This window comes from Sus scrofa, chromosome 8 (assembly GCF_054392235.1).
Source record: "Sus scrofa isolate SSC_HxYL_T2T_F1_AM1 chromosome 8, Sscrofa_HxYL_maternal_Yorkshire_Landrace_v2.0, whole genome shotgun sequence".
Lineage (NCBI taxonomy): Eukaryota > Metazoa > Chordata > Mammalia > Artiodactyla > Suidae > Sus > Sus scrofa.
This window is the reverse complement of record NC_139390.1, coordinates 3,683,765-3,708,117: the sequence shown is the minus strand read 5'-3', so window position 1 is coordinate 3,708,117 and position 24,353 is coordinate 3,683,765. Positions and strand designations below refer to the sequence as shown.

The 24,353-nt window shown below is 56.7% G+C and overlaps 1 protein-coding gene across 12 annotated transcripts in view; it reads left to right on the top strand.

The window, feature by feature from the left end:
- The window catches only part of SORCS2 (sortilin related VPS10 domain containing receptor 2), a 507,067-nt gene that overhangs the window by 43,320 nt on the left and 439,394 nt on the right, over positions 1–24,353 (top strand). For 6 of the 12 annotated variants that reach the window (XM_084971434.1, XM_084971432.1, XM_084971433.1 and 3 more), the window contains exon 1: positions 2,079–2,678. The exons of 4 other annotated variants lie outside the window; for them this stretch is intronic. In XM_084971434.1, coding sequence (XP_084827560.1) covers positions 2,190–2,678 — 489 coding nt within the window. In that variant the 5' untranslated portion in view covers positions 2,079–2,189. Of the gene's footprint in view, positions 1–2,078; positions 2,679–24,353 lie in introns of those variants that run through there. 2 more of the 12 variants (XM_084971473.1, XM_084971470.1) reach the window with 2 other exon arrangements.

Here is a 24,353-nt window from a genome sequence, read left to right as displayed (position 1 = left end):
AGATGAGAGTTCAGTATGCTAAACCTGCAACATCACCCCCCCAAGGGTAGAGGCCCCCACCTTCTTTGCCAGGATAGAGCCAGCCCCTAGGGAAGTGCCCAGCACATAGTAGGTGCTCAGTAGCTTGTCCGTGTCAAGTTTTCTCGAGGATAGTACCTAGAGGCCTTCCTTTATTTGAAAACAAGACAAAACAAACAACTGGGATAGACCTTAGAGCCCATGCAGCCCCCTCCCCTTTATAGCTGGAGAGGTGGAGACTCAGCTTATGTCTGGGGGCCTCTTGGTGAATTTGTGTCTAAGCTGGGACAGACCCAGCTCTTTTCTGACCACTGCGAAGTGCCTTCCCCGCCAGCCACTGCAGTGTTGGTTCCTTCGTAAGGTTCTTTTTTATTTTATTTTTCAAAAAATTTAAAAAGTTTTAATGGAAATATAGTTGATTTACAATGTTCTGTTACTCTGCTGTGGAGCAGAGTGATTCACACACAGACGTGCGTAACTCTTCTTTTAAAGATATATTCTTTTCCGTTATGGTTTGTCATGGACTAGAGTTCCCTGTGCTGTGCAGCAGGACCTCGTTGTCTGACCACTCTGCATGTAATAGTTGGCATCTGCTAACCCCAAATTTAGTGTCCCCCCCTTTGCCTCGTCTCCCTCCCTTCAGCCCTGCACTGACCCTGTTCTGTTCTTCAAGGCTCCCTGTGCTGGACCAGATGTTCCCACAGCTGCCGGCTCCCTCTTCTCTCTGACCCTGGGCCTGAGCTGGCGCTTTAGACTCCAAAGGGTTGGGGCTTACACCCTGGGGGGAGGGGCACATGCCAGGGCGGGAGACCTCGCAGACAGCTGGCCATGCGGCCAGCCCACTCTGTGATCAGGTATGACTTCCGGTTGAGCCTGGGGGAGCGGGCAGAAGAGAGGGCGCTCGGTGCTTCAGCTCTTTGGGGGCCAGTGGGACGCCCCACTCTCGCTATTTCCCACATGTTCAAGGCTTTTGCTCCTCTGCCCTGTTAGGCTCGCTCACTCTGCTCTCTCTCTCTGGGGCAAAGACATGCAGGGGGCGTGGGGTGGGGTGGGGTGGGGGTGGGGGTGGGGCAGGGACGCTGAGCCTGAGGAGCCACTGAAGAGGGATGGAGGCAGGGTGACCCCTGGCCTGGCAGAGGGTGCACAGCTGACTCTGACCCTGGCCTGGCCTTGAAGAAACTCCTGCTCCTGTCTCTAACCTGAGGCCAGTGAAGCCCATGGCGCGTGCTCAGCGAGGTGCACTGAAACCTGTCCAAGGAGGTTCATGACCTTGGGTGGGGACTTTCTGTGCTCTGAGCCTCCGTTGCCTCCTCTGCACTGGGCCTGCCAGGCTCTGAATGGGATTTTGCCCACACCCTCTCCTCTCTCAGGTGTCTGTCCTTATGCTCAGGGACCGCTCCCTTGGTGGCCCCTGGCATTGGGACATACAGCCACCTCTGCAAGTCTGGAAGCCTAAGCCACTGGCATGGCTGCACCGCGGAGGCTGTCTGGAAGCTGCTTTAGGGCCTTGGCAGAGCCCTCTAGCTGCCTGGAAGGTCTCTTTCTATCTCCAAGGTTCTAGGCTCTGGCTCCACTGTTAACCCTTCAGAGCCCCTACAGGAGAACAGCTCCCCACGTAGAGTCTGGCTTCATTCTGGCTCTTTGGGGTGATTCTGTCCATGGCTGCCCCCACTTGGGTGTGGTCTGTCTCCCTCCTCAGACTCTGAGCCGTGGGAACAGCGCCTGGCTGCGTTCACCCCTGCGTCCCCAGCGCTGGCTCTTGGCCGGCCCAGAGCAGGTGCTCAGTAACACAGGAAGAAGGAGCGGAAGGAAGGCCGGAGGGCGGGGAGGACGGAAGGAGGAGGTTCGGGGCAGGGAAGGGAAGAGAAGCGGTCTGTGGCCTGTGACCCTGGAAGGTGGGGGCGCGCTCCTGGACCTCGGCTCCTCGTTCCTGAGCGTCTGGCGCCCGCTCGGGAGGGCGCAGGGCCGGCCGGCAGGTGGCGGTGCGCCCTCGGCTGCGCGGGTTGGCGGCGGCGGAGCGGCGAGTCCCCTCCTCCCGCCGGCTCCCTCCCCTCGCCGGCTCCTTTCTCTGCGCTCTCGCTCGCGCTCCCCAGCGCCCTCCGCTCTCCCGGCCGCGGTCTCCCTCGCCCGCGCCGCCCCGCCGCCAGCCCTGCCGCCGCCCCTTGGCGACCATGGCGCACCGGGGACCCCTGCGCTCCCCGAAGGGCCCGGGCTCCGCCGCCCGAGCCCTGAGCCCCGGGGCGCCGCCGCCGCCGCCGCGCTCCCTGCGCTCGCCGCGCTCGCGGCCGCTCCTGGTGCTGCTGCTGCTGCTGCTGGCCGCCTGCGGGGCGGCGGGGCGCTCCCTTGAGCCCGGGCGCCTGGGTCCCCGTGCCCTGCTGACTCGGGCGCCGCCGAGCCCGCCCGCGGGGCGCGCGCTGCACGGCGACGGCGAAGACCAGCAGGCGCGCGGCGCGGAGCCCGGCGCCCAGGGTCCCGGTCCGGCTCCGGGACCTGGCGAGGACGGCGCCCCCGCCGCGAGCCAGGGGCGCTGGGCGCGGGCGGCGCCGGTGGCCGGATCGGCTTCGCGGGCGCAGGTCTCGCTCATCAGCACGTCGTTCGTGCTCAAGGGGGACGCGACGCACAACCAGGCGATGGTGCACTGGACGGGCGAGAACAGCAGCGTAAGTGACCTCCGCGCGCCCCCCGCGGGCCCTGCCCGGGACACCTCGGAGCCCCCACTTCCGGACGGCCCTGCGGTCACCCTTGGGATTCTTGGAGACTTGGGGACGCGAGTCACCTCGGCGGCGCCCCTACTGGCCCGTGGCCACCGGTTACTTGGGAAGAGGTACCCAGATATGTGAGCAACCTGCTTCCCCTCCGGGGATATTTCCACCGATTTCCGGGATCCTGAGCCACCTCAGGGGCGCCCCCACTGGCCTCTAGATCTCAGGTTGGGGGGCCCAACCAGAGGCTTCGGTACCCCGGCCACCTTGGGGAGCCTCGAGGCCCTTTAGGACCCCTCCCGCCTTGGTGTTGCACCTCGGCCGCCTTCAGACTCCACTTGGTCCACTCAGATTTGCTTTGGGATTTTGGGCCCCCGGACCCTCTCCGCCCTGGTCTACCCGGAACCCCGCTTGTGGCATCGCCACGGGTTCCAGGACTTCCCCGGTCAGCCCGGCGTCCGATTCTGGGACCCTTGATTCTGGGACCCCTGCTCCCTGATTCCCGTAGTGTGACCCACAGGTCCCTCGAGGACCCGAGACCGGACGCACTGGAAGCGCAGGGATCTGCTTACCTACCAAGCTGGGCTTTGCGCCGCGCATCGGACCGCGGCGGCGAACTCCCTGCACTCCTTGCCCTGTCCCCACCGCCGCCGCTACTCTGGCCTCGCTCCAGCTGCAAGTTCGACACCTCTTGCCCTGCAAAGTCACTTCTGTTAGGGTCCTCTGGCGGCGCCTCACTTCTTTTCACCAGCGCCATAGGCCCTATCCCCTGGGATCCCCCCTGTTCCTCTTTGGTGATGTATCCTGGGGCAGGGGAGTACCCTCATCGTCTTCCCTGGGCGAGCGAAGCCTCGCTTCCCTCCCTCCCTCCCCGCTCTGTTCCTGCCTGAGCAGATGACGCATGGTCATGCGGGGGTCACCTCTCTGCAGCCCTACGTGGGTCATCTCTACTTTTGAGAGAGACGGTGGTACAGGGAGGTGGCAGCTGTGTGGATGTGTTTGGGGGGGTGCTGGTTATGGGGAGGGGAGAAGCGGAGAAGAGACACGAAGCTTCTTTGCTTCCTTTCATCAATGTCCTCTCACTATCCAATGGCTGACCCCCAAGCCTTGACCACTGCTCCCCCAAGTTCTGAGGAAGCAGCATAGGGCCAGGGCCCCTGTATCCTTTGGGAGCGGAGGAGTGGGGATCCAGGCACTCCCCTAGTCAGGACAGGGGTGTGACCTGGGTTGGTGGCACTTCTACCCACCTCCTCGGCCTAGCCCTGTTTGCTGGGCTGCGATGGGTGCGTGATGAATGTGTTGAGGGTTGGGGGCCCCTCTGGATGGGCCCTGGTTGGTCCAGAGCTCAGTGCCCTGCCGGCCCCCCTCCCCAGCTTCCCCCGCAGAGGCCAAGTCTCTGGTCTCTGGTCATTTTTGCCATCTCCAGTCAGACTAGAAGCCCTGGGGGGAGGGGAAGGGGTGTTGCTGACGCCTTGGGCACTGCTGGCCAGCAGGGGGCAGTCAGGGCCCTGAGGGGGTGGTGCTTTACAGAAGGTAGCAGGTGCCCCCTCCTTCCAAGAGCCTTGGTGGGGGGGGTTCCCATGAGACAGAGGTCAGACCCCAGATGTGCGGCTGGCCCCCGCCCTTCACTGTGTACCTGAGCTGTAACCAGGACTGCAAGGTAGCCTGGACACCGGTAACTCAAAGGAACAAATAAATATTACCAGCCCGTCCTGGGGAGCTAGAAGATCTAAACCAAGACCTTTCCCTCTACCCCCCAGGCTGTCCATTCCGCAGCTCACTCATTTCAGCTTCGTGTGTGTGTGTGTGTGTGTGTGTGTGTGTGTGAAAGAGAGAAACGGGGGCGGGGTGTGTGTGTGTGGGCACCAGCCTCCCAGCTGGGAATCAGCACCTTCAGGACTCACTGGCACCCAGCCCGCCCACCCCCCGGCTCTCCCCAGAGTGCAGAGCTTCCTTGGAGAGATTGAGGAGGGGTCTGGACTCAGGGCTGGGGCAGTGGGGTGGGGGGGTGGTCAGGGCCTGGCAGAGGAACCCACCTGGCTTTGCTCCTTGGCCAGCGTGGCTGTCGGGTGACTCCTTTGGGACTGTTTCTTAGCTGCCTGCAGGGCATGCTTAGAGGGGGGCTTGGAAGGGGGGTGTGGAAGTGGGCCTGTGTGTGCTGGCTTCTCTTTGGGGCGGGGGTTGGGAGCGCAGATCTGGAGAGGAGCTTTGAGACCAGCCGCCTTCGCCTGGCCTCTGGGAAGTGGGGGCAGGGTGACGAGAGCGGGGCGTGGCCTAGGACTTAGACACTTAGGCGGGAGCCTAAGTACTCAGTCCTGTTAGCTGGGTCCTGTCTGTGGGGGAGAAGGCAAGCTCAGGGAGAGACGCTGCAGAGATGCTGCTGGGCATCCGGCTCAAGCACCTCCCACTCCGAATGGGAAGTCAGGGAGAAGACTCGCTGCAAAAGTCCATCATCCCTTGGCTTGGGCAGCAGGTGATGCTTTAAGAGTTTCACTTGCCTGGGAAAAACTCAAGAGGAGTGAAAGCTGTAACCAAGCGCCAAGTAAAACCATTTTTCTCGTCGTTACGGGCTCAGCGCTGCGCGCATGCGTAGAATTATTTTCTCAGCACGTGAAGTGTCTCAGAAATGCACTTCTGTCCCTCTGGCTGCTGCAGGGCCAAAGATGCTAGCCAGGATTCTGCACTTGGTTCACCTCTGCTTGAAAGCACCTTATTTGAAAGCTACAGCAGAAAAGAAACTAACTTGAGCCTGATTTGCTGTGCAGTCTTTTTTAAAAATTTATTTCACCTAATTTGCGCTGGTAGGAGCCGCTCTCTGCGGATAGATAGTGTTTGCCTTACCATGTCAGGTGGTTTTCAAAATTAAAAAAAGCATTTGATGTGAGGGATAGACTTTTTAGAATGGTATTTTAGAGCATCTGCAGACAAAGGATTGTAAGGCTTCAAGGTGGCTCCCGGACAGTCCCCGCTCTGCAGCGCTGGGGACACGTGCGTTTTCCTTCAAAAGGCTTAGTTTCCTCCCGCTCCCATGGAGATACGGAAGGGGACTCGCTTGGAAGTCTAAGCACTGCCTTTCTGTCTGCCGTTTGGCTGTAGAAATGAATTGTTAGGTGTGAAATTAAGGTTGCGTTGAAACCAACCTGCGTTGGATGGATCCAGAATGGGTGCACAGAGGCTTCCAGGTTCTGGGTCTCCCGAGCTGCTGGCAGAGATAGAGGTGTAATCTGGAGGTGGACGGGTCTCTGTTTCTGGGGTCGAGGGTTCACGCTCCCCCAGGGGGACACTGCTGTGCCCTCTCCCACTTTTACTGTTTTGGGGAAATCGCATGCTTGTATTTCTTTAAGAACAGCTCACCTGCACGCCTTCCCTCTTTGCAAAACTGGAACCTGAGCTTTGAAGCATCGACGGCTGGCACGTGAGCTTCCTGCAGCCAGGCCCAGCTTGTTTTGCTTTGTCGCTGTTGGTCAGTCCATGGGCACCGCCTGGCCCCCTTCCCCATGTCCGTGCCGTGCTGTGTCTGCAGGGTTGAGGGAGTCAAGGGGAGTTGTATGCAGAAATATTCTACCCTGCCTCTCCATGCTGTCTACTCCGGGATCTTCAGGAACCTACTATTTGTGCTGTTTTATACCCGGAGAGCCAGAGCTCCAAAGCAGAAGTGTGGCGCTTCAGAAGGCTTGAATTGGGTCCCACCCAGTGCACCTGTCAGATGCCAAGGCCCTGGGAGCAGGAGGATTAGCCTCCTGGGGCCGTTATAACCAAGTGACAGACCGGACGGCTTAAGTTAAGCAACAGAATACATGTTCTCTCAGTTCTGGAGGCTGGACGTCCAAGACCAAGGGGTCGGTAGGATTGGTCCCTCCTGAGGCCTCTCTCTATGGCTTGTAGATGGCCTCTTCTCATTGTGTCTGTGTCCTAATCTCTTCTTATAGGGACACAAATCATATTAAATCAGAGCCCATTCCAGGGGCCTCATTTTACCTTATGCCCGTCTTTAAAAACCGTATCTCCCAGTATAGGCACATCCTGAGGTCCGGGAGGTTAGGACTTAAACATATGATTTGTGGGGGGAAATTCAGCCCGTAGCAGCAGAGAAGGGGGTCTCTTTGCAAACCCTGAGCTTAACACAGTGGAGCTTGGAGTAGTCCCACGGGGAAAGGGATGGATATGAACAGTTAGGGTACGAGGGAGGAGCGGGGCAATCAGGGAAGCCTGCATGGAAGAGGAGTGTCAGGATGGACTTACAGAACGAGTGGGGAGCCTGTGGGAGATGGAGAGGAACAGTCTGGGGGAGGAACCGCTTGAGCAAGGTTTGGGAGTGGCCAGCGGAAGCTGTGTCGTGTAAGGAGACCGTGAGCTCACTGTGCACTGAGAGAAATCGGAGGAAAGAAATTTGGAACAAACTGGTTGAAGTCCACTGCTAATGGGTCCCAAACACAGGGCGCAGGAGCCCAGCGTGGCGGCATTGGGTGGTGGTTATTGGTGCCTGGGCGTCAGAGCCCGCTCGCCTGGGTTTGTGCCTGGCCCTGCTTCTTCCAGGCTCTGAGATTTGGGGCAGATCCAACTAAGCTCTCTGGGCCTCACTGTTTGGATCTGCAGGAAGTCAAGGCAGGTGTGTCAGCCGTGCCAGCTGAGTCGCACAATCCACGTACAGAGCCGGCCCCGGGCCTGGCCGCGGCACGGGCTCAGTGCGCAGTAGCAGGCAGGGCTGGCTTTCAGCCAGCGCCCCAGGGGCAGTGTGCAGGGTGGGGCTGGTGAAGGGCCCGGAGCGGGCAGCAGGCGGGAAGAGTTCTTGTCTGAGAGAGAGGTTTCGGGTGCCTGGGGACAGGATGTGACTCTGCCCCCCGCCCCAGGCCCTCCCTTTCCTGAAGCCACCCTGGCTTCACTGCCTGCTGCCAGCCTCCAGCATCCAGAGACCACAAAGGCCTTGGTATGAAGCCCTTCAGGTTCCTGAGTGAATCGGCAGCAGAGCTGATTTGTAGCCTGCATCTGACAGCTGTGGTTTTGTGGTGACAGCTCCGCTCCTTGCTTGCGAGCTTGGTGGCTCCAGGGTCTTACATTTAAGTCTGCTGAACTTTCTGTGAGATGTGTTAGAATCCCAGGCCACACCGTGCGGGCCTCCCAGCGTTCGCCACGGGGACTGGGTTGGAGAGAGGTCTGGTTTACCAGTGGCAGAGCCGTGGCTGGTCAGTGCTTGCCTGGTGGGCACCTGCCCAGATGAAGCACTTCTCTGTCGTGGCAGCCTTCACTGAGGGCAGCCAGAGGCCACCCAGAGGAAGACAGAGACAGACAAAGGTCAAGGGATGCGGTGACCGGCCCTGAGTGCCTGTCACATTTGTTGTCAGGAAGCCAGCTGTGCCAGCCTGTCGGGGACCCTGGGCCTGGCAGCCAGACCAAGAATGATGAGAGAGCGAGGGCAGCCAATGCTGCAGGCAGGTGGCGGTCAGTGGAGATGTGAGCGGAGTCTAGGTGCATCTTGGCGTGCAAGCTGCCAGTGTCATATGGGGGGTGACATGTCCAGGGCCACCTAGGGTCTCCACGTTCTCTCCATGCCTGGAGAGATCATATGAAGTTTGAGAGCCTCGGGTAGGAAGAGGCCTCACACGAGCCCTCAAAACAGCTGCTCTCTAAGAGGGTCTGTTAGGTGCTGGGATACAGCGGTTGTGCAGAATCAGTCATGGCCACTGTCCTGGTGGGACACTGGGACAGGACAGGATTTCATCACACAATTCTGGTGCCCTAAGGATCTGCCCCGGGGAGGTCAGGGAGGACTTCCTGGAGGAGGTGATGACCGAGCGGCTCTGAAGGACAAGTGGAAGCAGGGTCACCCAGGCTGAGGAGGGGGTTGCCATGGTGAGAGGGTGAAGGCTGAGGGAGGAACATGAGGTCCTAAAAAGCCTGGCGCACCGGGCAGAGAAAGAACAGGTCCGTCCATCAGGAAGCTTGGCTCCAAGGCATAAAGACAGCCCTGTTAATAAAGCTCCCGCGCACATGGCACGAATCTACTTGGGCTTTAATGAAGTGGCTATTTAATTTGTAGTTGCATGAGGGTTCCTGAGAGTGTTTTAAAGAGGTCATAAATTAACTTCATTCTTCTGCACGCCCCTTCGGATTAGAATGCAGCCCAGTGCTTGCGTAGGCCTTTTTCAGAGTTCCTGTTGTTCTGACATTTTATTTTATTATGATTTGTCAGGAGCAGACTGAGCCCCCCAAGGGTGAAAGCAGGGAGCGCAGAGGTGGCGCGTTCAGAAGGCGCGTGGGCACAAAGCCGAGTAGCCCCGCGCCGTTTCCAGTTGGGGAAGACCCGGGGGTGGGGGGCTGAGTAAAGTGCCTTCTGCGAGGGCATCCTCATGTTTGGTGAGTTATGCATGGATTCTCACCCATGGCTCCCTTCGCCCTCACCCTCGGAGTTCCCGAGTTTGTGGGGTGCTTTATGGAGTGCAGAGGGGTGCTGATGACCTGTGAAGCCAGCTGACGCCGAGGCCCTTGCTCCTGGCTAACTTCTTCCCAGGTCTGGAAGCTCAGGAAGCAGGGGAACTCCGGCTTTCGTTGTGGGCGCAGCAGGATCTCCATTGCAGCACCTGGAAGGTGGAGCAGGCGTGTGGGTCTGTTCCCAGACTACACCCCATGGCGTGTGGAAGTTCCTGGGCCCGGGATCGAACCCAGGCCACAGCAGTGACAACAGCAGATCCTTTAACCACTAGGCCACAGGGGAGCTACTTTGAAAGCCTCTTCCTAGGTGTGAGCTTGGAGTCTGGGCATAGAAGTGCCATGAAAACGTGTCCCCGAGGCTCTTCCGGTCCCCCCCCCCCCACCGAGTGGCCGGTGGGGCTGGTGAATGCTCCGCCGCCCCACGCAGGTTCCCGCGGCTGCGGGCCGTCCCCGACCTGCTCTGCTGGGCTGTGAAGTGATACCTGCTCCCATCGTCCCCGTGAACTGGCGACTGATAATCCGCCCGCGAGGGCAGCAGCCAAACCCTTTCTATTTAAGCCCCAAGACTCAGGGACGCTTCCCAGAGCACCCGGAGTGCCCGCCTCTTGATCCCGATCAAGCTCCGTGTATTGTTTCAAACATTTGACAGGCATTCTGGAATGTGAGCTCTCACTGGAGGACTGGGAAAAAAAAGAGAAAGGAATTAAAACTCCGATGTTCTTTTGAGGTGGAAAAGTTCCTTCTCATTTTGCATCCCAGTAGCAGTCAGTTCCTGTATTTGCCCAGAAAATTACAATCATTTAATTAGTTTCTTCTCACACCAGCCCGAAGATCTTAAAATAACGGCGCCCTCCTTCCTTGGTGATTTTCTTGCAAAAGCAGATAATTTCCTGCAATGTTGCGCTCGCCTTGACTCCAGCAGGGCGCATCGCTCACGCGACGCCCCTTCCTGATGCTCAGAGATAAATTAAGTTCAAATTAAAGTTAGAGAAGAGCCAGGCCGAGTGCGGCTGCTTCTATTCAGATCACTTTTAATTCAGAAAGGATTCTTTATGAGCTTTCTGCGCCGTGCACTTTTCCGAGGCGTCAGAAGTAGAGATATCATCTCCCAGGCCCTAGCAGAGAGATGGCTTTGAGAATCACCTCCCTGCCTCTGCTTTGGAGGTAATTTTATCTTATAATAACACTTTCTCATTATTTACATTTTGCTCCTGATTAGTAATAAGGAAGTTAATAATCGCAGTCCCCTTGTGTGTGCCCACGGCTGTGCCAGGCCCATGACCTGCCTTAACTCATCTGGTTCTGGAAACAGTCTTAAAAAGTAGTTACAGTTAGGAGTTCCCGTGTGGTGCAGCAGAAACGAATCCAATTAGCATCCATGAGGTTGCAGGTTCAATCCCTCGCCTCTCTCAATGGGTTAAGGATCCAGCGTTGTCGTGAGCTGTGGTGTAGGTTGCAGACATGGCTCGGATCTGGTGTTGCTGTGGCCAAAAAAAAAAAAAAAAAAAGTAGTTGCAATTATTGTATTTGTTTTACAGAAATGTACAGCATCAACGGATAAGGGTCTGAGCTGTGGTTTCACTCTTCACGCTTGAGCCTGAGTGCTAACTCCTTTTTTTTAGTGCAACAAAGATTTTTATTCTTCTTCTTCTTCTTTTTTTTTTTTTTTTTGCTTTTTAGAGCCGCACCTGCGGCATATGGAGGTTCCCAGGCTAGGGGCCAAATTGGAGCTACAAACGCAGGCCTGCACCACAACCACAGCAACGTGGGATCCAGGCCGCATCTGCAACCTACACCACAGCTTATGACAGCGCTGGATCCTTAACCCACTGAGCGAGGCCAGGGATTGAACCCGAAACCTCATGGCTCCTAGTTGGATTGTTTCTGCTGCGCCACAGTGGGAACTCCTTTTTTTCTTCATGATTTATTCATGGTGGTGAAATACGAATACGCTCACCCGTTTTAAAGTGTGCAGTTGAGTGGTGTTAATTGCATTCACATGGCTATGCCGCCCTCACCACCGTCATCTCCAGAAGTTTGCCATCTTCTTAGCCTGAAGCGCTGTCCCCATCAAACACTCACTCCCCTCCCCTCCCCCCTTCCCAGGAAACCTCCGTCTACCTCTGTCTAGGAGTTTGACTGTTTATGCTGGAGACCTCATATAAGTGGAACCAGACAGTATTTGTCCTTCTGTGACAGGCATATTTCACATGGCATCATGTCCCCAGGGTTCATCCATGTCGTAGTAGGTGTCACAATGTCCTTCATTTTTTTTTTTTTTTTTTTTTTTTCCTTTTTAGGGCTGCACTTGCGGCATATGGAAGTTCCCAGGCTAGGGGTGGAATTGGAGCTGCAGCTGCCAGCCTACACCACAGCCACGGCAGTGCCAGATCTGAACTGTGTCTATGACCTACACCACAGCTCATGGCAATGCTGGATCCTTAACCCATTGAGCAAGGGCAGGGATCAAACCCACATCCTCATGGATACTAGTTGGGTTCACAACCCACTGAGCCACCATGGAACTTCCTTCCTTTTCAAGGCTGAGTCATTTTTCTGTGGGGCTGGACTACATCTATTTGTTTTTCCATCGTGCACCCCTGGGCTGCTTCCACCTCTCGGTGTGGGGAGCAGCGCTGCTGTGGACGTGGGGATGCCAAGGTCTGTTCAGACCCCTGCTTTCGCGTCTCCTGGGCACATACCTCGAAGTGGAATTGCTGGTCATTTGGTGGTAGTTTTGTGATTGAGCCTGGGGTCTTAACGACAGCAGAAGGCACTCTTGGGTCGGTCTTGAGTTGGCCCCTTACTGCCGGGTTGCAATTCCCCAAGGAAATCCACCGCCCTGTGGTTTTGGAGGAGAAACTTTCACCAGTGCCATCCCATACCTGGGAAGGACGTGGCAGGGAGCCGGCCGGGGGTGGGGGGTGGTCTTGTTTCTGGTTTCTCCTAATAACCCCCCCTTCTGCCCTGTGTGACCCAAGTGGGGGGCTGTCACTTGGGCCCAGGAGATTCTGGATCTCTCCGCATTGCAGAAATGGGCTGACTGGTCCCAAGCCCGGCTGGGAGTGGTGAGGACATGGGCAGGGAGGCGAGGTCTGGGCTGCTGCCCTTGCGAAGGTGAACCGTTTACATCTCAAGTTCAGGTGCACTTTGCTTCCTCCCTGCTTTTAGGCCCTTTTCCCTATTGACTGCCTCATGGACCAGTTACGAATTCAATTTTCACTCTGTAAAAATAAAGCACTCAATAAAAATCTGATGTTTTTCTCAATGTATTCTGATCCGTGCTGCTTAACCCCATCCAGGCTTATGTTCTGATTGATCACTTGAACGTGGAGGGGCTTTGGGGCTTTCATTTCGTTCCTGTGGCCCTTTGTCAGTGATTTGAGGCAGCTGCTGCTCCGTGGGGGGGTCAGCACCACGGGCCGCCCCCAGATTCATTCACATGGAGGGGCTTCCCGGCTCCAAGGACTGCCTCCCCCCCCCCCCCCATCCTGGCACAGCTTTCTCTGTGGCATAGACTCCCCCCATCCCAAGTCTGGACAAGCCCACAGACCTTTCTCAGAATGTAGTTTTTATAACCAGCATAACACAGAATACATGGGATTAAAAGGAAGTAAGTTCCATGGCAATAAAATTACCAAAATATTGAAACTAAGTTCTTTAGTAACACATTAACAAGAGTTAGCAGCGAGGACAATAACTACCCCAGTTTTGAAGTCGTGATGACGGTAAATGGTAGTTCGAGATGGACATGAGCCGTCAGGTGTTCTGGAAAACACCTGTGATTTCTGTGGGTGACAAAGTCCCAGGTACTAATGAGACCGTTGTGGCTTGTTGCCTCCTATTTGATGGAGGAAATGCCCGATTTCAGTTGGAGCTGCTGAAAATAAAGAGGTCATTGTTTTTGCATCCAAGTTCCTCAGTCCCCCGGTTCTGTGGTCCCCAAAGAGCCCAGGTGAGTAGAAGCGAAAGTAGCACCAGGTAGGATGTGGCTTATGGGAACGAGAGGGGACAGACCTTGAATGACTCTCTTCCCCGCCACCCCCACCCCCAGCGTCCTGTCTCCCCCAGGCCCCAGCCCCTCCTAGGTCCCCTGGGAGGGCGGGGCTTTTGTCTGTGGGTTCTCTGCTGCCTCCCAGTCCCAGGTGCTTAGGCGCTTAGTGGAGCCTTGCCTGCAGGGAACAGCGTTGCAGGAGGTAGAGGGATCGGCCTCCTGCCCGGGAGGAGGCGGAGGCAGAGAGAGAGGGAGAGCATCCAGAGGCTCCCACTGGCAGCAGTGGCCCCAGGCCTCCTGTCCCCTGCCTCTGGCCAGGGTGGGTCAGCCAGGAGCCAGGGCCCTCAGCAGGAGCTCCAACTCCACAATTAAGTTCTAGATTCTCTGGCCCCAGTCTCATTTCACTCACAGAGAACACAGCACCCAGGGGGCGGTTGGCTCAGCTTTTCAAACAGGAAAAGGGACAGTGGGTGGGTTTAAACGCAGGGAGCTTCCCTGGAGAGCAGCTGGAGGGAATCTGGGAAGGTCGGCTTTCTGCTGGGTGTCTTCTTCCTTTTTAGGGCCGTACCCTCCGCGTGTGGAGGTTCCCAGGCTAGGGGTTGAGTCAGAGCTGCAGCTGCTGGCCTCCACCACAGCCACAGCAATGCAGGATCTGAGCTGTGTCTGCAACCTACACCGAAGCTCACAGCAATGCCAGATCCTTAACCCACAGAGCGAGGCCAGGGATCGAACCTGTGTCCTCATGGACACTAGTTGGTTTCGTTACCACTGAGCCATGACGGGAACTCCATCTGGGTATCTTTCTAGGTATCACTCACTTGGTCACCTGTTCATTTGTCCATCTGTCAAACCTGCATCAAGTGTTTCCAGCCTCCCGGGAATAACTGGGTTCTGGCATCTCCCCTGGGAGGGAGCCCCCAGAACAGCTTTTGTCCATGTCCCCTTCATTCTGTGTCTGCCTATGTCTTTCCTTCAGAGTCACACCTGCATCGTGATACCTTTTAAAAGCTTGAAAAGGTGCCACCTGGGGTGCTTGCACCCTCCCCCTACGCCGGCACCCCTGGGGGCCGAGGGATGCATGGGCTAGGAACTCAACCCAGCCTCTGGCCGAGGCCCCGCTGATGTGCTTGGGGGGTGCCCACCGTGGTGAGGGTGGGAGCTGCTGAGGTGGGTGGGCTTCCCTGGGCTACTCCCTGGCCTTTGGAGATCTTAGGAGCAGCTTCTGCAGCCCCAGGAAGGGGGCGGCTGGCACTGCGCGGATTTGCTCCTTCCTTTAAGGGACTTCCATGCGGTTGCGTTTTCTTCCTCTTGCCCGAGTCGTTTGCAAAGCAAAGCCCAGAGTCTTTCGTGAAACGGTCAGCTCTGAGAGCCCACTTTAAAATGGAGTATTTCTCACGGATTTCCGGGCTTTCCCACGTTCCCTCACACGAGTGATCAGCTGGACACTCCCTCCTAAGAGCCGGCCAGACTTTCTCTCCATCTTGCTGAGGCTGAGCAGAGGCCCGCCACCTGCAGGCAAACCCGAAACCCATGGCCTTCCAGGTGGGTCTAGTGGGAAGGGCGCTTGGGGCTCCCTTCTGAGATCCTGCAGCTTCCCCCGGCCCCAGGGTCACCAGTGCCCTTCCTGGCGGGAGGAGCAAGCCGGAGGGGCTCTGGACACTGAGGTGGCCTCGCCCTGCCTGGTCCCTGGGTGGAGGCAGGGGGTGATACTGGGACAGTCATTTCCCCAACATTTGTTGTGGTGCCTTTTAAAGGGTGTGGGTCATCCGCCTGAAATTCCACCAAGTGCATACACATTCCCAGGTCATTAAGGGGGCGTGGGCGAGTGGCTGAGGCCGTCAGCGCCCCCTTAATCCCTTTTATTCCTGCTCCACCTGGAAGAAAGCGGAATGGCTGTTGGTAGAGGCAAGTCTGTAATGCATGTTATCTGCTGTCTCTCAGGCTCATTCTATCAAGAATGTAAGAATGTTCCCAGTGCGGCCCCCCGCCGCCCGTGGATAAATCCCCTTTACTGCTCAGAATCTCCGTGGCCGCCCAGTGGAGTTCCTGTCTCCACAGTGGGGGGAGGGATTCTTGTGGAAAGAAGAGAAGGGGCAGACTGCAGGGGGCCCAGGAGAGAGAGCTGGCTCTCCGGGGTCTTGCTCTCCTCCCCCCTCTCGTGGGCTGTATTGCGCACACCCCACCTGGCTGTGTCTGACCGGTCGGTCAGATCTTCCTGGTTATAGGTTTAAGGGTTCCTCGAGTGGAGAGCGCTTTCTCACTTCCTGCTTTTCTCATGGCCCCCGGAGTGCTGTGCACGGGTTCTTGGTCACAAGTCACAGAAACCTGACTCCAAATAGCCTAAGGGAAAAGTGGAATCAAATGCCCATAGATCCAGAAAGTCCAGGGGTCTGGCTTCAGGTGTGGCTGGCTCTAGGTGCCAGAGACCAGGTGTGGTCTCTCAGACTCTGAGCTTCGGCCGCTGTCTCTATCTCTGATAGCCCACTGGGGTCATGGCTTCTTGAGAATCTGAGGCCAAAGAATGCTGCCGTCCTCCAGTACTTCCCCCTGGAAGTCCAGAACTGAGGTGCACTGGCCTTTGTGGGTCGTATGCCCTCCCTGAGCCCATCTTGGCCAGGGGCTGAAAGGCTGATTGCTAGGTCAAGGCCCCCTGCCCAATCCTGAACCCAGGCAGATAAGACTGAGAGTGCAATTCTGGGTAGCATGCTGCAGAGGGCGCTGTGGGGAGTTAGGGGGCCTGAGCATCAGCCTCACGACTCTCTCAGCTTTGTTGTTGGACGCTCATCCTTCCGTGCTGGGAGGTCACCCCTGGCTGCCGGATGACATCCCACTCCCTCCCCCAAAGCCCAGCACTCCCTTGGGGTCAGCTGTGGGCTGCATGATTTCCGTACAAGCAAGGCCAAAACAGCCCTGTGCACCTGCTTTTCATGGGGTGCAGTAGTGGCCACGCCCACGTCCACACGGCTCAGATTAGCAGGGGTCCCTGGAATGTGGCATCTCAGCGTGGCCTGGGAGCCCCATCCTGGGCTGCTGTGCTGCTTTGGTCTGTGCACACTGTGCGTTCCCTGAGGCTTTCGGTGACTGGCCGTGGGGTGGAGGCAGGGGGCAAATTCTGCCCCTGCAGGGACCCCGGTACCCTGGGCATGGACCTTAGGACAGCCCAGGCAGGCTGGAGGTGGCCCTCGGACGGTGACAGAGATGGAAGTGAGGCCATGACAGGTGGTCCTAGCCTGGAGCCGAGTGGCCCTGTGAGCCCCCTCCCTTAGCCGTGATTTGAGTCTTTCAGTGCTTGTGCCAAATCTCAACCCAAAGAAGTCCGGAGCCACCGAGTTAAGGTAGGGGACGTGGGGCGGCAGGGCGACTTTGAGCCCAGGGGCCTCGTTTTACAGATGAGAACACTGGGGCCTCGGGAGGCTGAGTGGTTTGAACAGAGTCCAGAGCTGCGGGCGGCAGAGCCGGGCTGGAGCAGGTCTGCCGGTTCCCAGGCGGGACCCTTTCCGGATGGAGACGCAGAGCCTGAGGGGACCCTGGGAGAGGCTCTCAGACGCCCGTGCAGCCCTGGCTGAGTCTCCGGGGACTGGGGACTGTCTCATGTCCCACCCTGAGCCACGACGTTCCCCGCGGTGAGCCGGCCGTGGGCTGTGCTTGGAGTCCCTCTGCCACAGCTGCGAGCCTCTGTTTTGGTGTCTGCCTCCAGCCTCCAGCCTCCAGCCCGGGGTGTCTGACAGGAGCTGTCGGAGAAGGTGAATCACAGATGGGCGTCCTCTTGCCTTCGAGGAGGAAGCCAGCCTGTGCTCAGAGCGCCTTCTGCTAAAAGGACAGCTGTTGGCGGGAAGGCTCCCCGGGCAGATTCATTCAGCAGACATCACGTGGGCGCCTACTGGGTGCAGGGTGGTTGCCAAGGAGGAGTCCCAGGCAGACTCACAGGTCTCAGAGTTTCCAGGGCGCTCAGAGGTCATCGAGGCCCAGCTGGGATCCTTCCAGTGATGGGAGGCTCACCCCTTTCCTGAGACAGCACATTCCAGGGTGTCTGGCCTCTGCTGAGCAGCTGAGGTCAGCACCAAGCTGAGGTTGCCTTAGAAGGCGATGCTGCCAGCCGGGCGTGTCGTCCGGTTGGACGAGAAGGATGCCTGTCTTTGCTGGTTGGGTTTCCAGGCTGCAAGTCTGTTGACTCATGAATTTCAGGGAAAGCAGGGGTGACGCCAGGCACGGCTGAGTAGCCCCAGCTCCGTCTCCGCGTGTGTAACAGCGTACATGAGCAGAGGTGAGGGCAAGATCAGCTTGCCTGGTCCTCATGAATGGAGGGCACTGCCTCCCCCAGTGAAAACCCAACCACCTGGGGTCAGCAGTGGTGGGCACAGGATGGACTCTGTGCTTAGTGCTGTTCTCCCAAGGTCACAACTCCGCCTTGGCTGCTGTCACATACAATGCAGACCTGGCGGCTGAGAAGAGCACAGATGCTTCCTTACGGTTCTGGAGGTCCAAAGTCCAAAGTCAGTCTCGCAGGGTTGCAGTCCAGTGTGGGCAGAGCGGGTTCTTTCTCTGGAGGCTGCAGGGGAGACTCTGCCTCCTTGCCTTTTTCAGCTTCTAGAGGCCCCTGCATTCCTTGACTCTCCGCCCCTTCCTTGCAGCGTAGCAATCTCTGCTGTGTCGCCGTGCCCCTGTCTCGTCTCAACTCTGCCCCTCCTTCCTCAGCTCGTGGCCGCAGGACCCCGAGCTCTGCCTCCACTATCACGTGGCCTCTTGCCCTGTGTCAGCTGTCCCTCTGCGTCCTTCTGACAAGGTCCCTGTGAGCACACTGGGCCAGCCGGGTAATCCAGGACCCCTCCCCCTGGGGACCCCTCATCACACCCGCAAAGTCCCTTATAAGGTAACATGTGCCCAGGTTCTGGGCATGGGGGCACGGCATCTTCCGGGGGGGGGGGGTCCATCCCTCCTCTCCCTCCCCTTCTCTCTTGGCCTTTGTACCTGTGACCTGTAACTACTTCCGCCTGGCCTGGAACATTCCAGCCTGGGCTCCTACTGCTGCTGCTTCCCCTGCTTTGTGCGCGCAGCCCCCCCCCGCCACCCCCCAGCCCACACGGGCGTCTGTAGCACTCTGCCCCAGCTCCTGGGGACACGGGGACATGATACCCCCGTTTAAGGGATCCTGTGGCCTTGCTGGTGCGGGAGGCTTCAGGCACAGTGGGTCTCAGTGAAAGTTTGTGGAACAGGCAGGTGCATGGACGAGCCTGTGGTGAGCTGGAGATAAATCAAAGTTATTTTTAAGCGCATTTAACTGATTTGCCTGACGCTTGGCTTCTCGGTCCATCCTTGTGCCTGGAGACCTGTTTGGGGTCCCACGGGAGAGACAGCCGGATCAAGGCTGAGTGACGGTGCTTTTACTTAAGGTGGAGGTTTTTAAGCTGCTTGGAGGGAATATTTGGCCAACTGTGAACGATATTGAATCAGCAAATATTTTCTTGAGCGCTTGCCCCAGGGTGGGGGGTGGGGTGGGGCCCCCACACCTGCCACAAAAATGCCCAAAGCCTGTGGCTTCTGCTCTCAGATTGCTTGTTATTTAGGGGTGTGTGTGTGTGTGTGTGTGTGTGTGTGTGTGTGTGACAACAGTGCACAAACGGATGAAACGGAGAAACACCTGGTGGTTAAATCATGAGCAGGAAGGAGAGGCTGGTTGCAGGGCAGCTCCTGTGGGGCTGGAGTCTTGAATGGATGCCTGGTTTTTAGGATGACGCAGGGTCTGGGGGATGGATGTCCCCCTGGAGAGGGGACAGCTAAGCCGAACGGTGAACACAGGGAATGGGGTTCCGGGGCTGCCCTTCCTGCTGCTTAGCTGTGACCTCGGGCAGACCCCCGCACCTGTCGGTGGCCTGGCTGACCCACGTGTGACTCCCCCTGCGGGCCCGGGAATGGCCAGCGTGGGCTGAGCCGTTGGACGGGCCAAGAGTCTGGGCCCCTCCAGAAGCAGATGCACTTCAGAGGCCTGTGAACTTGGCGTCGGACTTGGCTGAAGTGGAAGGTGAGGTTCAACATGGAAAGAAACCCAGACAAGGGGATTCTGTGCTCCTAATTGCACTTGGCCGGCTCACCTCCCACTCGGCCCGGTGTCACCTCCTGTGTGCGCTGCATAAATGGATTCTAATAGCTTTCTTCTCCTCCATCACTCAAGGAACGGCCTTGGTAGCCAAAAAGGAAATTAGTTTCAGGTGGAAGCCTATTTTTACCGTGGTGGGGACCAAACTGTTAATTACCTAGAAATCACATGAGGATTTTTAGCCTGAAAAAGTTTTTTTTCTGGGGTTCAACTTTTCATAGATATTAATTATAGATATCAGCTTCAGCCCGCTGACATAATTCCTCTCTCAGGAGATTAAAGACATTTAAAACGCTGTGCCTTGTTAAACATAACGCGTGTTCTCTTTCTCTATTTCTGCTTGGCGTATGGGATGGAAGTAGGAGATTGGGGAATTTAAAAATGATTTGATACCTTCTCTGTATTTAACTAAACTTGGTTCTATACTCCGTGTGTATGTGCAAGTGTCTGAAGCTGGCGGAATGTCGAGACGGCAGCCCTTTAATATCGCAAATATGAGTCCTGATGGGAATTTCATGGCTCGTCCCTAATACGCATCTCTCCATCCCTGTGTGTATCCGGAGAATATCCTGGGGCTTCCCAGTGCCCTTGGGATAAAATCGGACTCCTCGCCCGGCCTGCAGGCGCCCTGCCCGCTGCACTCTGCAGAGCTGTGTTCTTTCAGCTTCCGGAATGTGCCAGGCCCTCCCCACCTCAGTACCCCGGCGACTCCCTCTGCCGGGGGTGTGTGTAGGCTCCGTCTCCCTCTGGGGATCTTTTCTGCAAGGTCTTCCCTCAAAGGCGTCCTCTGGGCTCCATCTGTTTCCTTAATTACAGAACACAGTCCGTATTTGCTTTATCGTTTTGTCTGCCTGTCTGTCTGCACGTCTTTCTGTCTCGATTATCAGACATAGTAGTTTCCTGAGCGCAAGGATGGTGTCAGATGTTGGGGCCACGTGGAGTTTGAGGGGCCACATGGGACAGCTGGGTGTGGAAGCCCCACAGTTCTGGGGGTCCCTAACTTGGTTTCAGAGTCTCAGCAGCCCCAGCTGGGTCCCCGTGGGTACCATCACCTCGGTGTGATGCCGCTGTGTCCAGGTGAAGATAAAGGAGCATTTGGCTCACCTGTGGAATGGATTTTAGTGGCCCGTTCCATGAAAGCATTCACAGTTTGACACAGCAGCCACCGCTGGCCACCCAGCCCGGCAGGCTGAGTGTCACTAGGATTGGGCTGAGGCTGCAGAATCCGAGTCTGGCTTTGTCCCCAGCCCTGCTTGGCTGCAGCCCCAAGGCGGGGAGGCCATCCTGTCCATGCTCCATGCTCATTCCCTCGCTCCTGAAGGAGAGACGGAGGCTCGGGGACAGCAGGTGGCCCGGCCACGCCCTCCCGGTGCGTGGTACGTATTGGTTATGGTGTGACCTTCCACCACTGGAGGGTGCGATGTGCGGAACAGGGGCCTCGTCTGAGTCACCTCTGCACCTAGTACCTGATTTAAGGCTCGGTGCGTAGTAGGACCTCAGGAAATGATTGGTGTGTAGAAGTGAATGTATGAAGGCGTGGCTGGGGAAGGAGGGGGCCTGATTTCCAACCTCCTAAACCCCAGAGGAGCTGCGGGCGTGTCTCAGGCAGGCCAAGATGTGGGTGTCCCTGTAAAGTGATTTTCTGGAAACATCAACTCCGTTTTCGTTTAGGTGGTGGGATGGATTGGAGTGCGGGCAGGTGCCCTGTGGCCGTGCCCCGCGCTGTGGGTCCCTCCCCGGCTGGGGCCCGGATGTTGCTGTTTTCAGCCTCCTTTCCAAGTGCTTTGCTGAGATACTGAGTGACGGGGAGGGAGGGAGGGGGTGAGCATCCGTGAAATTTCCAACAAACCGCTTAGCAGCACACTGTACATTTAGTTTGCTTCCCAGTTGCGACAGAAAGTAAATGATTAATTAAGCGGCACCCACACAGTTTTTAAAAAAAAGGAGTGATTTTTGGAAACAAAGTAATGCCCCAATGATTTGTCAGAGAGAGGAAAGAAGGCTTTAATAAGCAGGATGCTGTTTAATAAATCATAATGACTTACGTGGGCAAACGCGTCAGCTCGTGGAGGCGCCCGATTAAACATCTAATCACATTGCCCGCCTCCTTCGCACGTACAGAGGCAGCCGCACCCCCTGGGGTTGACCAGATGTCCCCAAGTCCTGGTGGGCAAAATTCATCAGCATCTTTTGCTTTCTGTTTTTCCCTGAGTTGCTGAACTGATGTCCTCGAAGATTTATTTCCAAACTTTTTTAGGTATTGGACTTTCCTGGGGGAGCTTGTTATAGAGACAGAGGCCGGAACTCGGTCAGATGTCCTGAGTGTGAGCTGTGGGGTTGGCCCAGTGTTGGCATTTCCAGGAGCTCTCCCTCCACGGGGAGCCCTCGGAACCAGCGAACTCTTGGTGGCTTCCGTGCAGCCGGGTTGCACTCAGTGTACTCCCAATTCGAGGTGTGCAAGGGTGTGAACTGTATCAGAGGGCGGGTGAGAATCCCTGTTACGAGGCAGAGTGATGACCGGGGGACCCATGGTTTGGCAAAACTCACCTGTACCTGCTATGCACCAGGCCTGTGTGGGCAGGTGTGAGGCAGAGAAAGAAAAGGTGCAGGACGTGCCCTCCAGGAGCCCCAAGTCCAGTGAGCAGATGGAGAAGTAAATCCCCTACTGCAGCAGAGACGGGGGCGGGGGCAGGGCAGGCTTCCTGAAAGAGGAGGCACTTCCCTGCAATGTGGGGAACTACGTTCAATCACATTAAACTAAGCACATGCTCACTGAGTAGCCTCTGAGTGTCCAGCCCTGTGCTGGGCGGTAGCCATTCAGTAATGACCAGGTCAGACAGATCCCTGCCTTCGGGGAGCTTGGATTTTAGCAGGGGACAGGGACACAGAAGCTACGGCCAGCAGAGTAAGTTCAAATGGCAGTAAGTGCTATAGAGAAAGTAAGTCCAGCTGAGGACGACCTGCAGGGGACAGGCTGGTCAGGGGTGGCTTAAGAGCCTGCCATGCAAGACCTGGGCCTAAGCTGGGAATGGGCTGGGCAGGCTGGGGGGCCAGAAAGTAGGGCGGGGCCTCCTGGCCCAGCGGTTTCAGCCCATGTGCACAAGTGTTCATTGCAGCCTTGTTCCTGATAGCGCAGTGCCAGCAGCCGAGGAACGGATCGGCACTATGCTACACCCGTATGGCAAACAAGGAGTGCACTGCTGATATGCCCTACACTGTAGGTGGACCTTGAAAACACGAAGCTGAGGAAAGGAAGCCAGACACACGAGACCACATCCTGCACGATCCCGTTTATGTGAAATGTCCCAGAATAAGCAAATCCATAGAGACAAAGCAGAGAAGTGCTTGCCAGGGGCTGGGGGTGTGGGGTGTGGCGGGATGGGGGTGAGAGCAGAAGGCACGGGGCTTTCTTTCTGAGATGATGAACGCGGTGATGTTTGCACAACTCCGTGAATGTACCAAGAACCAATGAATCGTGCCCTTTAAGTAGATGCATTATGTATGGTATGTGAATTTTATCTCAGCAGAGCTGTTCAACACAAGACGGTGAGGCTGGAGCAGAGGACTGGGGGGCAAGTGCTGTGGTTAGGCGGTGGAGTGGGGGGCAGGTGGAGTGAGAAGGTGCCAGCTAGAGAGAGCTGGAGCCCTTGGAAACACACGTAGCCAGCCGGGCTCAGAAGGCGGAGGTGGGTGTGGCTCTGCAGGGTGAGCGGGGCCAGGCTCAGCAGGTGCGCGCCTCCTTAGGGCTGGAGATAATTTCTGCAGAGGAACCCAGCGGAGGCTGCAAAACCTTCCCTCCTCTCTCACCACTTTGCCTCCGTCAATCCTCTAGTTCCCCTGCGGGGCTCCTGTCTCTCGTTTGGCCAGACCCTCCCGGGGCAGTGGAGCGAGGGCTCCTCTCCATGGGTCCTGCGCTCTCACGGGACCTAGGATGCTGAAATTTCGGAGCTCCCCAGCCCTGAGTTGACCAACCAAACAGCAGAAAACCCAGGCTCATGTTCTGCTGAGGGATGTAACCCAAGCTCATGTTACTTATTTATTTATTCATTTTTATTTTTATTTTTTGGGGGGCTGCACCTGCGGCATATGTTCCCAGGCTAGGGGTCGAATCGGAACGGCCGCTGCCGGCCTACACCACAGCCGCATCAATGTGGGATCCAAGCCACATCTGTGACCTACACCACGGCCCGTGAGCGAGGCCAGGGATCAAACCCACATCCTCGTCGCATTCATTTCCACTAAGTGACGATGGGAACTCCGCATGCTCAGTTTAGACCTTGCAAGGAGAACGGTCTAAGTAAAAGGAAACCTGAAATTACTGGTGATCCCACTGCTCAGAGAGAACAGTGTCCAGATCCAACCTTTTGATCACCCCCGTCTCGTTTTTCCCGTGTGGAGACTAGAACCCCGCGGTCCAGTTTGGAAGTCTTTGCGCTCCCGGCATCATATTGTCAGCATTTTCCTCCATCCGTGGAACTGCTCTGAAAACCGCAGTGACTGAATGAGTGACTTCTCCTTCTCGTCTTACAACTTTATTAAATTTTTTTCTTCCGGTTTTACTGGGATGTAACTGACATACAGCCCTGTAGAATTTAGGGTGTAGCAGATAGTGAGTTGACTGACATAGGCCATGAAATGACCACAGTGCGTCTAGTGAAGCTTCATCCTCTTCTGTGGCTACGACATTGAAGAACTGACAAAAGAAGCCTTTTTCCTGGTGACGAGAGCTCTTAGGATTTACTCTCTGGACCACTTTCATATGTAACATGGAGCCGTGTTAATTCCACGTATCACGTTGTACTTATTTATCTCACAGCTGGAAGTTTGTACCTTTTTTTAAATGGTCTCACTGTGGCATATGGAAGTCCCCAGGCTAGGGGTTGAATTAGAGCTGTAGCTGCCAGCCCACCCCATAGCCACAGGAGAAACACAGGGTCCAAGCGGCATCTTCGACGTACACCACAGCTCGCAGCAACACCGGATGCTTAACCCACTGAGCGAGCCCAGGGATCGAACTTGTGTCCTCGCAGACACTATGTCAGGCTCTTAACCTGCTGAGCCACAACGGGAGCTCCTAGAAGTCTGTGCCTTTTGGCTGCCTCTCCTGCACATGTCC